This window comes from Alternaria incomplexa, assembly GCF_024043165.1.
Source record: "Alternaria incomplexa strain BMP 0042 chromosome Unknown scaffold_15, whole genome shotgun sequence".
Taxonomy (NCBI): Eukaryota; Fungi; Ascomycota; class Dothideomycetes; order Pleosporales; family Pleosporaceae; genus Alternaria; species Alternaria incomplexa.
Genome location: NW_026249864.1, coordinates 843,455 through 857,686, shown reverse-complemented (window position 1 = coordinate 857,686; position 14,232 = coordinate 843,455). Strand labels below are relative to the sequence as shown.

The window sequence follows — 14,232 nt, the reverse complement described above, 5'->3', positions numbered from 1 at the left end:
GAGCTAGCTGCTGGGGTTATCACGGAAATCAAACTCAATACCAAGCCTTTTGGCGCCCGCTACGATGCAGAATGATGCCGCCTTCATGATGGACAAATATTACGCCAAACTGATAAATCCCACCTCCACTATGATCCCCGAAACCCGACTAGGTATCGAAGCTCAACCTCGGCTTGCAAGCATGCGATCCACGAATTGAACGTAGAAGTTGCGCCATTCCTTTTCTTTCTTCGGTCCCTCGAACGAGCCGGCGAGGGTGCGCAGGTATTGGTCCGCGCCGTCGTCGCCCACTCCCATGCCACCGAGATCGCTCTTGAGTCGCTCCACATACGGTTCGCCAACCTTCTTAATGATCTCGTGCTGCAGGTTGGCGGCCTCAAAAAGGACTTGCTTTGCCTGCGCGTCTTTCGAGTTGAAGCCCGGAGATGCGGGAATTGACCATGCCAACGGAGAAAACTTATCTACCACGTAGTTGTCGAAACCCGGCAATGGTGCTTGAGCAGTGTCGGGAGATGTGGGTGTTGCGTTCGCGCCAGGCCCGACTTTGTCGGGTCCGCCCCACACCGTGATCATGCGGATAAGCACAAAGATTGCAAGGCGCGCGGTAGGGTAGTCGTGTGTGTCGCGAGCGAACGTTTCGATCGAAGAAATTATGGGCTCGAATGTCGCTTGATTTACTGCGGAACATTAGCAGTGTCAAGTCTATATTTGATGTCGTCGACTTACCATTGCTGACGAACACAGACCCAAGACCTTGGTTGAGAACAACGACGATGAAGTTCAGATACTCTCGACGGAGCTCAGCTAGTTGAATCTCGTCATCTGTACCCGAAGGAACTACAGCTAGTGCGGTAAATATGCGTTGCAAGACTGGACTCATGACGGTATCTAGAATGCCAGCGATCTCTGACTTGAAGGTGAAGACGACCTGACCAAGCACTTTGAGGAAGGTACTGATCTCGTCCATGGAAGAACTCAAAGAAAGGAGCCCTTCGATCCAGGATGGCAGCTGTTGTAGCAGACGCGAGCCTAATACGGCAATCATGCGCGAGAAAGCGAATCTTGCAGCGTGTCGAATGGAGCCAGATGAGTTCAGTGATTCAACGGCGACGAGGATAGCTTCAGATGCTTTGACGAACTCATCCGCCACCTCACTCTGGGGCGCGACGCTGTTGTTGTTTGACGGTACCCAGTCTGAGTAGCCTCGAGCTAGCGTACCTATGGCCATGATGATATGGTGGATTTGGAGTATAGCCCGCTCATCACCATTCCTCGCCTGGGGAAGAGTCTGTTGCATGTCTGAGAACAGAGGGCTCATGATGGTCTGCGCGTAGAGTCTCTTGTTCTCCGCGGAGACGGTGTTGGACGAAGCGATGCAGCCCACGGCTTCAAAAAGGTACAGCTGCGAGTCGAACAGCGCATCCGCCGACTGATCCTCTTCATCGGACGACATCTCATCTTCTGAAGTATCTGGTAGCTCAGCTTTGATGGCAAGCAAGTCTCCAACCGCTTGAATGATGTCGTAGGATACGTTGCCCAGTTGGGCCCGCAGATGCTTGACTAAGCGTTGGAAGAGATACCAGGATCGCGAGCGGACCTTGACATGGTTGCTATGGGTAAGGTTGACAAAATTCTCAAGTACCTTGGGGATGAGGCCAGGATTCTGCTCGAAGAACTGATAGTAGCGTACGCATATCTCCATATACTGCAGTTGAACAGCAGGGTGCGGGTAGTTTGCTAGACCAGATTCGACCATGCTGTTCATCATATTCACGAGTTGCTGAGCTGCAGCCGATGAGGGCTCGCGTTTCGCATACAGTCCCTGGTTTCTGACTGCAAGTTCTCCAAATAGATACATCTCATACAGAGCCAATTCGAGGTCGCGCCAGTTCAGGGATTGATCGCCTTGAGATAGGCGTCCAAAGGTTCCGTTGACTAAGCGACTGAGTGTCTCGATGTAGTAAGGCTCGTCGATGGCGGTTACTGTTTGTTGCAGGACGTGGAGGCGTCTGCGGAGATCGAGGAACTCTGCTTCGTCTGTCTGTTCGCCTTCCTCACCCCATGAGGCTGTCTCGTCATACTTCATTTTTGCAATGATCGCATCTAGAACGGGTGGTAATACTGCGGCGTATTGTGGAGGTATCGATCCAGACTTCTTTTGCAATTTGCGGAGGAACGTAAGAAGATCTGTAAGAGATGGGATGACAGTCGAGCAGACCTCGTCGTATTGGTCAGCGAAGAAACGTAAGAGGTAAGGCGTGAAGATGCGAATGAGATCGTCTGCGCGTTGCCGAACATGCTCCTCGACAGCCTCGTTCTCTAGTATCTTTACGATATCGAATACGATGTTGTTCACGAGCTTAGCGACAGTCTCGGCAAGGTCGTTGTCGTAGTTCGAGCTGTTGAAATCGGCCAGAGCTGGGCTGCTGATCAGCTGGCCGACGACTTCGGAAAGATTTAGGAAAGTGATTAATTCAATCTTATCCGATGGGCTCATCTTCTTCCCGACGATCTCTGAGAATGTATCGATTGCCGCATCGCGCACCTTTCCAGCAGCGCTCTCGGGATCAGCGATTCCTTGTTGGCCCGCCATTTCCAGGAAAGTTGTGATCATGGCTTGGTTGACAATCAAGTTGATGTCGGTCCAACTAACCCAGCGCCCGATAGTCTCCAGGCACATCTTCACAAGATTCAGGTCTGTCTCCCTCCACTTCGCGAGTATTTCTTGCCAAGATAACGAGATCTTCTGCGCGTCCCGTTGCCGGATGAGGTCTTTCAGCTCTGTGTTGCGCTTCTTCTCGTCCTCTGGGCGGGCGACCAACTGGTCAGCAATTTCGTCGTGCACTTGACCGAGCATACGAAGGTATAGCAACGTCGTGGCTGTATTGACGTTTCCGATGGTAGACTGGTCGCCAGCCAAGGCACGGAAGTCGTCAAAGAAGGACTGCCATGAGGAAGGGTATAGAGCTACGAAGAGATAAGTGACAGTCTGCATCAGCTTGTTCTGGATATGGCTTGTGTCTGCAGCTCCACTGCCCGGGACGTAGGATCGGTGGATATGGCCCATGAGTGTATCCTTGATGTACGCAAGACTCTGCTCATCGAGGCGATGTTCTTGGATCGCGTTGTTCACAAGGTCGAGCGACGTATGGCGGACAAAGTCGGTGGGACGAGGGTCGCGCGCGAAGAGTGTGAGGGCAGCTTGCCATGCGGAGCCTTCGGCACGGAGCTGGTTCAGGTATTCGATAGCCTGACCGCGCAGCTCCTGGCTCGACGTCGGATTTGCGGCGATCTGGATGGCATTTTCGACCTTTGACATGGAGTGTGAGTATATGCTTCATGGATCGGGCAAACAATGGTACGTACCTGGCCCTCCATTTCCTCGTGTTGTCAAAGCTGAGCAAGCAGGGTTGAGTCACAGGTTGAGTCGGTGTGGTCTGCCCTATAGATTGTACATCGGACGTGGTGGGGTAGGAACTATGAGCGGATTGGTATGCTACCGGACCATGGAGCAAACTGTGGAAGACTGCATCATGAAAGCGTTACAGCGGTGTAGGCAGAGGCGGGGCACGAGGGGCTGACGTACGGCGTGTGCAAGGGTTCGTGCGTGAAAGAAACAATGGCCAGAGCTCAGGGTCTATGTGCCAGGCGATTAGGGTACCGACTGGAAAAAGCAAAAGTTGTTCTCCGTCTTCGTCGAGGCGTCGAGGCCGAAAACAGCTGTGCAATGACTGAAGTGGCAGCGCCAAGCCCGGGCCTGGTGGGATGTTCTCGCGCCCAATTTGACCGTGTGACACGTGCGCACGAGATTTTGGTTTCGACACCGCCACGCGCATTGCTGAAGTTATAATCGTCATTCACGCTGCTTTCAGACAGCAATCAGGTGCCCGTCAAGTATGAGAGTCCCCATATGGAGAGCCAGCAACGCAGTCGTCCCTCTATCATGCTTATACATTTGAAGCCCGCACTCTATGGCGAATTCACGGCGGCAAGAGCTGAGATACAATTCGGTGTTCACGTGCAAAAAGTTGATCAACCCAATAAATCACGAATGAGTAGTCAAGTCTTTCCAGATGTGTACGGATTCTATTAGGTTCTATAGTTTCTCTCTGATACACGAGCCGCTTCTGTAGTAGTGAGCAGACTGCTATTACAATCGGTGTCACGTCTACTTACTATGCGCCTAGATGCTTTGCTGCCCACTCGACGTGATCGTCAGCAAATGTGGCCATGAAGTAGTAGCTGTGATCGTAATCGGGCTGCATGCGCAGTTGAATGCCCTTGTCATTGCCAGCTTCCTTGGCTGCCTTGACGAAGTTCTCCGGTAGAAGCTGGCCTTGCTTGTAGAAGTTGTCTCCAGTGCCCTAGCTCAGTTAGTAAAACGATACAAGACTGTCGCATATGAGACGCACCACATCGATGAGCATCTCAAGAGGACCCTTCCATTGCTTGACCAGCTCTGACGCATCATGCTCCTTCCACTTTTGTTGCTGGTCCTCGCCAAAGTATCCCTTGAAAGCTTTCTGGCCCCATGGGCAGTTGATGGGATTGGCGATGGGTGCGAATGCAGAGACGGACTTGTACATGCCGGGGTTCTTGAGGAACTATCAATGGTGGTCAGTCTAGTCCTCCTGGTATGCAAGCAGCTGACCAACCAGTGTCAATGCCCCGTGTCCACCCATACTGTGCCCTGTGATGCTGACTTTGCTGGAATCTAGCTCTTTGAAAGACGAGAACAGCGCTTCGGGGAGCTCTTTGGTGATGTATGAGTACATGTTGTAGCCCTTTGACCATGGCTCCTTGGTGGCATCGACGTAGAAACCTGCTCCTGACCCGAAGTCGTATGACTCGTCTTCACCTTCGATCTGTAGGCCCCCTAGTGAGTGGGTTAGTCAAATGCTCCGCGTATAGTCTCACGGTAGGCACGCACTCGGTGAAGTATCAGGGTACACGACAGCGATGCCATGTTTGGCTGCGCCGTGCTGGAAAAAGCCCTTCTCTGAGCAGTTGTTGCCGGTGCATGTGAGGCCGGAAAGGTAGAAGAGAACTGGGACCTTGGCGCCGGACTTGAGTGCTTGTGGAGGCAGGAACACGTTCAGCTCCATGTCGGTGTTTGTGCTTGAGGACTTGTGCTTCAACTTGAGAAGCTTGCCGCCGAAGGATGCAATGGTGCCTGTGGTTTCGAAAGACATCTTGGACAATGTGGTATAGCGAGAAAAACGAATAGTAGGAGGTTGGAATGCAAACGCAGTTCTAGGGGCCCTTGGAAGTTTTGTGAGCAGGCGCATTGAGTGACGTTGTGCCTGAAATTAGTGCGGGGGACGAATAGCTATGTCGAGCTACCCCACCTCCCTCTAGACCTTTGGCTTGTTACAGAAATCTTATCCGCGGATCCGCACAGGCAACGGACAAGGCTTGGAATTAACGGAGATCGGGTGAGACTCGGGATATAATTGCGCAACCACTTAGAGACTCCTTTCGCCGAAATACCCCATATTTAGCCAAACAAAACTCCATAGCAAATGCAATCAGCCACACCACGCTTCATGTCAGAAGCTCTTCGCAAGTCCAGTCCTCGTAGAAACCATCGGGGAGGTACCGCCGTACAACAAGGGGAATTTTCTTCTCTTGGAGCTCTTTCGCAGCAATTTGCAGAGGATCCGTCATTCCCTCTACGTCGATCAGCACAGGAGCGTTACCACTGCAATCTCATTAGTCCTTGTACATACACCTTCACTCTCAAGGTATTCTACCTGATCTGAAGTGCTCTTGTGCCCAAGACGCGTGCCTTCTCGTACTTTGTCATGTATGGGGTGGTTGTGCGCTTGTCGTTCGGAACCTTCTTGTCCTTTTCGCTTGTAACTGTGTTCTTGGAGGCTTCCTTGGCAGCAGCTGCCGCGTTGGCATCGCCAGATACTACTACGTTGTCGTCGTTGGGTTCGGCATTGTCTGGGTCTTCACCGCCGCCAGGCTGGTCGTCTTCGTCGTCCATCAGATCAGGTTCGGCCTCTTCGTCGAACTCGATGAGGGGCTCGTCACTACTGAAGTTAGAATCGGCGGGACTGTCTCCTACCGTTCCCCTAGCTGATGCGCCCGGTGGAGGAAACCCAGAGATGGAGCTGAACGTACATGTCACCGGCGCCGCCGTCGTAGTCGTCACCGCCATAGTCGGACATGTTTGCAGCAGGTTTATACGCGCGTGTGTGTCTCTGGAAGGGATGCCGAGAGATGGAGAGGTACGCGTGGAGTATGGGGTGTATGCCTGGTGCGATGCGACTGGCAAAGAAAGTTCGCGATCAGAAATCGCAGGGGTCGGCGTCTGCACTAGCGTGGGAAATCTTGGCGGTCGCAAAATACAGTGGAGCTCGACTTTCGTCCATGGTTCTGCGCATCCACGAGCCGCCTTGCAACCACGCGCACGTTGTATGCAATACTATGGCGCCGAAACGGAGGAACACCGAAGACGCTGGTGTGGCGCAGCAGAAGAGGTCTCGCAACAGTACCGTAACCCCGATCACCGTGACGTCGATCCTGAAGGCTAACATTCTCGGAGGTGTTGCGGAGGACACACCCGACCAGGACTATGCGACAGACGACTCTGCTGATTACAAGGTCAATTTCACCGACAACGGCACTTTGAGGGCAGAGAGCGAGGCCCGTCGCCAGTGGAACTACGTCTGCCCAACCTGCTCGCAACGCTTCAACCGACCATGTCGCCTCGAGACACACATGCGAAGCCACAACAAGGAGCGACCATTTATCTGTACCGAGCCCGGCTGCAACAAGACGTTCCCTCGTAAAGACCACTTACAGCGTCACCTCAAGAACGCCCATAGCGACCCTGCGACCGAGCGGACATTCACATGCGATTGGACCGGGTGTGGCAAGAGTTTCACCTCCAACGGCAGGCTCCAGAGGCACAGAGACGTCCACGAATCCAAATTCTACTGTACCGACTTCCCCCCGTGCAACGAGGCTTTTAGGAAGGCGAAGGCGTTGGAGGCACATGTCAAGATCCAGCACATGGACGTCAAGCCCTTCACTTGTTCTCACGTGAATCAAGAGACCGGCGAGAAATGCGCGAGTGGCTTTCAGACTGAGGGCGCATTACAACGGCATATGGGCAAGACACATGCAGACATACAAGGGCAGGGCCACTTCTGCGTGCTGTGTGCGACGGCTGGAGTAGACGCGGACACAATGCAGAGCGAGTCTGTTGACACATCCACCATCCCGCCACACTTACCGTCTTTCGCGACAAAAGACGAGCTGAACGTGCACACAGCCGAGTGTCACCCACCTGTATGTACACAGTGCGGTCAGAAGTTCAAGACTGCATCCAATCTCAAGACACACTTCGACACCGTCCATGGGCACCCACAAGACCAAACGCAGTTCCCTTGTCCCAGACTAGGCTGTGAGAGTGTCTTCAATCGGAAACACAACCTCACTGTTCACATTCAGACGGTCCACGACAAGCAGTTCAGGTACTCATGTACCCCCGATGCTCTGCAGAATTCAAAACACCCAGATCTCCAAGCCTGGAACGGAGAGAATGCCTGTGGCGCCTCCTTCAAGGCCAAGTCGTCTCTCGATCAGCATGTTCGGAAAAATCATCTTGGTCTCGGCAACCGCAAGCAGCTCCGGAAGGCCGCAAAGTCAAAGAAGAAGCCGGAGCCTTCGATGCTTACCATGCTTACCGGTGTTGGCTATGAGCAAGGCCGCGAGGTGCCCTGTTTGGTGAAGACGTGCGAGTACCGCTTCTACATAGACCGTGATTTACGCCGTCATCTGCTCGCAGAGCATTATATTCTCGAGGACGAGATCGAAGACATGATACAGGAGCGCGATGCTGTCAGTGGGGGGCAGTTCTGGATTGGTGGGTTCGACGACTCAATGAGCATGTTCGACTCTGCTACGCCCAGCATCCCAGAGACGCCTGCTCCATACCTAATGGAGGGCAACATGCCGATGTTACCATATTCTGACTTGAAGAGCATGGATGGGCAAAATGCTTTATTCGATCAGCAATTCGACCAGCTCTCACTCATGAAGGATGACGCTGAGATGGACATGGCGATGGGGTTGGGTCACCTGCCACCAGCCACAGACGCCCAAGAGAGTTTACAATGGGACATGCTAGCTCCCGTTGAGCAGTACAACAGCGATCTCTCTCGTGGCTAAGACAGCGATGCCTGTCAGAGCTGCCGAATGCAATCGTCTGTGGAAGTTGGTGGAGGTTTTCCCATGCCCGATGTGATGGCCGTCAATGATGTTTTCACGAGTTTCACGAGTTTCACGAGTCAGCAAGATACCCAAATAGTAATTAAATCATGTCAAATACGGGAGCGTCCGATACTTCTGCCATGAACCCCAGATCGCAAACTTCCCCATTCGGCCTGTCAATCATGCCAAGCCGTCGATTCTAGCGAACGGCGTTCGGTCGCTACTCGATCGCCGTAGGGGCGGGGAAAAGCTCCGTAGGATCCAGGCGATCGGGCTGCTAGTCCTAGTCTGCCACACCTTTTCTTCACGCCCAAAGCTATGGTTCACTAGTCGATGAGATTGTATTGGCAGAGACCTTATTCTAGTGTGGGCGCCTGGGCCAGACCAGATCTATGGAAGTATCGTTACATTTATATTTTGGCTTTCCAGAGACGGTGGGTTCAGTGGCTGCAGACTTCATTGTAAATCATCTCATTACAATATAACGTATATCTAGTTATCCAATCAAACAAGATTGGTCTGTTACATATAAGCGGAGCATCTCTCGTGATAACAACATCTAAAAACCGTGTGAAGAAAATGCGTCTTCGCAAAGGTACAAAAAGGGTATAAAGTCGCGAAGATGGAAACCCGCCGATGCCGCAAAGGATGGAGAATGACTGCGCGTCTGAGCATTTGTGTTCAAGTAAACGCCTCGCTACGCTGTAAGATGCTGACGAAAATGGTGGTGCTGCCCAAATCGACGTCAGTGGAACGAACAGATATCGCACAGACGGGAGGTGCGATGTTTCAGAAATCAAGAGCAGCCAAGGCCGTCGCATCATGCCGCGGCCTTGATGTACTGAGCTAGCAAACTTGCTTCGGGTATGGAAATCGTGTGATCTGCTTTGCGAGGTGGCCAGTCTTCGTGTTCGAGTTCTACCGTCAGAGTCGTGTTGTGCTGCGCTTCCCAGTCTCGCCGCCATATTTCAAACCTGAGATCCCACCTTTGTAGAAGCCTCTTCCTTCTTAATTCGATAACGGTTTCAAGCCTTGCCAGCTCCTTCTGATATTCCGCTTCTTTTGCAAACTTCTTTCTCTCGTGCTCAATGCCAAATTGCTGCAGCTCTGCTTCTTGTGCTTCTAGTCTTCGTGCGGTGTCCATCTCTTGCCTTGCTCGTAAGACGTTGATTGCACTCGCGTGTCGTCTGGGAAGATCCTGTTGGATCAATCTTTGGTGGTCCAGCTTCTTCAAGTCTTCCTCCGACACAGCATGCACACGCTCTTGGTTGCTTCTCGTACGTAGGCAATACGCCTCAATATACTTTAGGGCTGTTGCTACGTTCTGTGTCTCTTGAGCTTGTGCTTTCAACAGGTCGTGTTCAGCGAGAAGTTGTCGTTCTTCTAATCGCTCCAGGTCCTCATTGTGCTACATCGCTTGAGTCAGCTGACGTATATCACATCAACACGAATTATACTTACCTGTCCGATCCGTTCGTTCTTATCAATCTCAAGCTGTTCTCCCAATTGTTGCATTGAACAATATTGGTACGCTGACAAGGCTTTTCTTTGGCTGCACTCGAACAGCGAGACACGTGCAAGCTCTTCCTTCTGTTGTGTCCTGTAACTTGCGAAAGCCTCTTTAGCTAACGCCAAGCCGATGCTGATCGCCTCGTGTCGGGTGCGCCTCATTGGAGATTGTGGCAAAGCGGAGGAAATGTCTGAAACTAGAGAGTCAATTATGGGATGGGAACTGTCAGCAGTTGAGGTCACAATTTCGCAATAGTCAGAGTCACGGGAAAGAGGCTCAGGCAGCTCGGTAGCAGTCTCCATAGCGAGCCTCGGGTCGTCTTTTGCTGGGATGCGCTCCAGAATGGATTGCGGCAATGCGCTTCCACAGCAATCGGGCGCTACGTGTGCGCCTCTCTTTAATGACTCTTGTATATGTGCGCGAACGTCGGCGTCAGACGATATGTGACCGCATACCAGCTTTGCGCCTCGAGGCCTGCTGTGATATCCGTGGTGCGGCGCGGACGTGGTGCAAGTACTACTAAAAAGACTTAGTAGGAAGCTGTCATAAGTCACTGTCCATAACGTACCCTGAATCCCTTCTGAACATGGAGAAAATGACGGAGCCCCGTTTCTTCCTTGGTTGCGCTTGCTGTGACGAGGCTGAGCTGGAGATGGCGGAAGGTGTGATGGACAGTGTCGATGATTGTCTTGACTGGAAATCAGATTCGGGACGGTCAACAAAGTCTCGAGACTTCTCAACAGGTGACGTAATCTGTGAGCGTGCTGGAGGTACCCTTCTTGTGGTTGAGCCGTCAGTGGAGAAAATGAGGTCTCTGGAAGTTCGGGAAGGCGCGGACGTGAAGCTTGTTGACTGCGTTTCTTGAGAGTGAATTGATCTGGAACTTCTCTGATCGCTATCCAGCGTCATAGTCGAGATTGCGCGAGAGATGGTTTCTGGCGGGGGTACGAAACGATAAGGATCGGGGATACCAGATTCGCGAGCAAGCAGCGCCACCTCGGCGTCGAGATGGTCCTCATTCTGATTCATAGGCAGACCCAAGGCTTCGGCCAGATATATAGCATCGTCGAATATGGGAGCCGTGCCGAGCGCAACGGTTTCGTCCCATATGCGGTCAGGCATTGCGCCGGAGCGCGCATGCACTTGGCTGTTGACTGATGTCAAGAGGTCGCTACCAAGACATGCGAGCGGCGCAAGGGTTGTCTCTTCTTGCGCAGGACAGGCGGCACCGTTGGGAGGGCGGCACACAAGCTTGGGCGACTAACAGAGGGGTGCAGCAAACAGAGGGCGGGTCAGGTGTCGAGGACGCACGACGGTGTGAGAACCTTGGAAGTGTGGTTGACATACGGATGGAAGGAGTGGGCGCTAGAGCATGGAAGACGGGCGCCCACACGCCCACTCTGCAGCAGGTGGATCATCTGCTGATGCTGCATTCAGCATGTCGCCTGCAAGCCATCCCACCCGCCAAACGCCGATATGACATCTGTCCATGGCCCGCTAATGAGTTTGCGCGCGCCCGTCGAACGCGGCTATCCGACCGACGTTGCGCCGTCCTTTTCGTCATGTCGCACTTTACATGTTTCGCGCCGCCAATCAGGCCCGCTTAGTGACGACCTAAGTACCGTTGATATCACTTCGGCTGTCATGGCGGTGACGTGCATAGTTCGGCGCCTGTCAGTTCTCCATCTACGACTCGTAGTGGTGTAGCCGGAATACTGTGCCGGGAGCCCACTAGGTGGTTGGAGGATAGCTTCGGCATTGCCGCTTAGTTGCCATGATTTCCGATGTTCTGATGTTCCACCTAGGTGGTAGCCGTCCGTGTCGGGGTCATCCTGGAGCATGTGAAAATGATAATTCGGTTGCGACGTTGGTGATACTGCGCAGGGGCTATCGAGAATAAGAAGCGGTCGGGTACGCACAACTGTACAATTTGGTTTCAGCCTGTAGTCGTCGATCACACGGCCGCCTTGATGACGCAGGTGGTGGTCGTTGGCGTATGCTCCACCTGCGTGTACGAATTTGACCCAGAGTACACGCATTTGTATTGCAAGCTTCGTGATGGGCACTACTCTACTGTCCTAAGCGACTACCAAATCGCATGTTGTACATATGCAGCCAAGGCACGCAAGCAAATATGGTACAGTACACAACAGACATGGACCGAGCTACCGGGAAGCCTTCCACACCCCAGCAAATCGTCCTGATGTCGTAAGTGAAAAGACGAGTTGAATTCATTAATAGTAGCTTATAACGGCTCGCTCATATGACGTAATGGTGATCATAAGCCAGGCCCAAAAGTGAAACATGCGACAAAAGAAATATATATAGATACATGTGAGAAGTGCGCAGCCTCGTATGCAATGGCTGCTCGTCTAGTTCGATGCCAGACCGAGCTGGTAGAAACGCCTGAAAATGCCGTAACCATGAAGCGCAAATCTACCCAGAGATAAGGACCCAAAGCAAGAAAACTAAGACTTGTTAGTGTGTTGTCAATGTACGAGTGTGCGGGTATACGTACAAATCATCAGCACACCAAACATCTTTGCGACAAGCCACCTGTTGCCTTGCACGCGGCTCCAGTACTTCATCAGCTCACGCTGGGCACCCTCGACGTTGTCTACAACGTCTTCGGTGTTGGCATCAATGCGCTGGATTTGTTCTCCTTGTTCGGACACCATCTGGGCGAGCTGGCTGAAGATGCCTCCTAGTTCTTGAATAGTAGACTCTATCGACTCAATTGCTCGCCCTCTCTCTTGGATGTATGCGTTCTGGGGCTGGGCCTCTTCCATGAGCAGTAGTTGTGCGTCCGATTGCGGTGCGCCTCGCGTCAGAGCTGACGACCCAGAAGGTTCGAGCGAGAGCAGGTCTTGCTGCGCTGCATTGGTATTCCGGGCGAAGCCTCCTGGTGATCGACCCCGCTGGGGTGTTTGGTAAAGTGGAGAATCTGTCCGGCCTGGCTCGAGGTTGCTGTGGGATTGCTGCGCAGCTGTTGACAGGAATTGCTCCGTGCGGGATCGCGATGCCTGCATGTTCTTTGTTCGCACCTCCAATACGTCCTTGAAGTTGGTCCCCACGTTGGTTAGTTTGTCGGACAACAGCTTGACGACTTGGCCGTTGTGCTCTCCTTCTTGGTCCACACCGGGTTTCGCCTTGGGGTGTTGCTTCGAGTTCATCTGCTGCAGTGCCCGCACCTGGCCTGACAGTGCAGTCATGTCCTGCTTGATGACAAAGGTGAGCTCGTCAAACTCGACTGGCCGATCGTCAAACAGCGTCTTGCGCTTGGCCAGCTGTGAAAGGCGCTCGAGCTTCTGCATGGTGCTCGCAACACCCCGCGCGACGTCGGCCGCATTGCGCGCAAATTCAGAGCGCTGACGCCGGGGGTTGACATCTGCTTGTGTCTTATCTTGTGCTGTGAGGAGCGACTGCCGTTGCGCGCCCGTCTTGGATTGCGCTTGCCGCCGACGAGCCTGTGCAAGAATAGAGCGGAACTCGTCGGTGCGGTCCTGTATCGACACAGCCATGTTGACGATTCGTTGTGGTGGGAGGGAGGGCGAGGGCGGAAAAGGGGAGGCGCACCACCTGTGGGCAGGACAGCAGGCGCTGCGGATGCACAGGGGACGTGGAAGTTGCGCCGAGGCGGGTGGCAGATTCGCGTGCAGTCGCGGATTTGCTCAGGCCCCGTTTGCTCGAGGATTCAAGGCAACTACGGGCGAGATGCAATTGTGAGGTGATGGCGCGCGACACGCGGTTCGTAGACGGGGCGTGCGAGAGCTGGCGGCGGCGGCGGCGGCGGCGGGGTTTGGCCTGGAGGAGTGACGAGAGACGCGGGATGCAGTCGTGCGCGGCGGTGGATCGGAAGCGGCGTGTTCCTGGCGAGTCGGGCAGAGAAAAGCGGAATGTGTTGAGGGTCGGGGCGAAATGGGGAATGGGGAAACGTAGTTAGTTCCGCGTCGGCCAAACTTGGACGCCCTGCGCCACACCTCGACGGCGCCGGCGATGACCAGCAGTGGCGCTATACTGGCCGTAGACCCGTCAGACCGCGCGGAGCAGCTGCGTCAAGGGGAGTTGATTGCTAGCTCTCCTTACTCCTCCACCGCGTCCTCTGCGCCCATCCTCGCCTGCCCAGCTGCTCCCGTCGAGTGCGTCGTTGTCGTGATCACGTCGGGCCTTTCGCACGCGCAGGCAGGTGACGTATCCCCCGGAAGCTTGGTCGAGCCCTCATCAACCCTCCCGCCCGGCTCCAGCCACGCTGTCTATCACCACTCCGGCCACCTGCACCACCACTGCCTCGCTCCCCCGGCCCCCACCGTTGTCGCAGACTCCATCTCGGCAGGCTGCCCCTCGTGTCTCCCGGTTGCATGCGCTGCAGGACATAGCTGGCGTTGGGCTCGGCCCTAGTAGAGCGAGAGCGGTGCATCCTAGCCATCTCCGGACCCTCCTACGCCATCATGTCTGGCCCCTTCCGCTTCCAGCAAGAGGAAGCCAGGTCGCCGCTG

The 14,232-nt window shown here is 53.8% G+C and overlaps 5 protein-coding genes across 5 annotated transcripts; 1 reads left to right on the top strand and 4 right to left on the bottom strand.

Moving 5' to 3' along the window:
* Positions 1-162: 162 nt before the first annotated feature.
* Positions 163-3,378, bottom strand: LOS1 (pre-tRNA nuclear export protein; the record flags this gene model as incomplete). Its single annotated transcript, XM_051438883.1, has 3 exons — positions 163-677; positions 727-3,310; positions 3,367-3,378. 3 exons carry the CDS (start codon positions 3,376-3,378, stop codon positions 163-165), a joined length of 3,111 nt encoding a protein of 1,036 aa, XP_051287546.1.
* A 797-nt stretch (positions 3,379-4,175) lies between these two features.
* On the bottom strand, positions 4,176-5,192 carry J4E90_009363 (uncharacterized protein; the record flags this gene model as incomplete). The annotated part of the gene is made up of 4 exons (XM_051438882.1): positions 4,176-4,364; positions 4,413-4,604; positions 4,656-4,876; positions 4,931-5,192. 4 exons carry the CDS (start codon positions 5,190-5,192, stop codon positions 4,176-4,178), a joined length of 864 nt encoding a protein of 287 aa, XP_051287545.1.
* A 352-nt stretch (positions 5,193-5,544) lies between these two features.
* On the bottom strand, positions 5,545-6,176 carry J4E90_009362 (uncharacterized protein; the record flags this gene model as incomplete). Its single annotated transcript, XM_051438881.1, has 3 exons — positions 5,545-5,701; positions 5,754-6,038; positions 6,130-6,176. 3 exons carry the CDS (start codon positions 6,174-6,176, stop codon positions 5,545-5,547), a joined length of 489 nt encoding a protein of 162 aa, XP_051287544.1.
* A 259-nt stretch (positions 6,177-6,435) lies between these two features.
* J4E90_009361 (uncharacterized protein) lies at positions 6,436-8,184 on the top strand (the record flags this gene model as incomplete). Its single annotated transcript, XM_051438880.1, has 1 exon — positions 6,436-8,184. One exon carries the CDS (start codon positions 6,436-6,438, stop codon positions 8,182-8,184), a length of 1,749 nt encoding a protein of 582 aa, XP_051287543.1.
* Positions 8,185-12,172: 3,988 nt separating this feature from the next.
* Positions 12,173-13,257, bottom strand: J4E90_009360 (uncharacterized protein; the record flags this gene model as incomplete). The annotated part of the gene is made up of 2 exons (XM_051438879.1): positions 12,173-12,204; positions 12,255-13,257. 2 exons carry the CDS (start codon positions 13,255-13,257, stop codon positions 12,173-12,175), a joined length of 1,035 nt encoding a protein of 344 aa, XP_051287542.1.
* Positions 13,258-14,232: the final 975 nt, after the last annotated feature.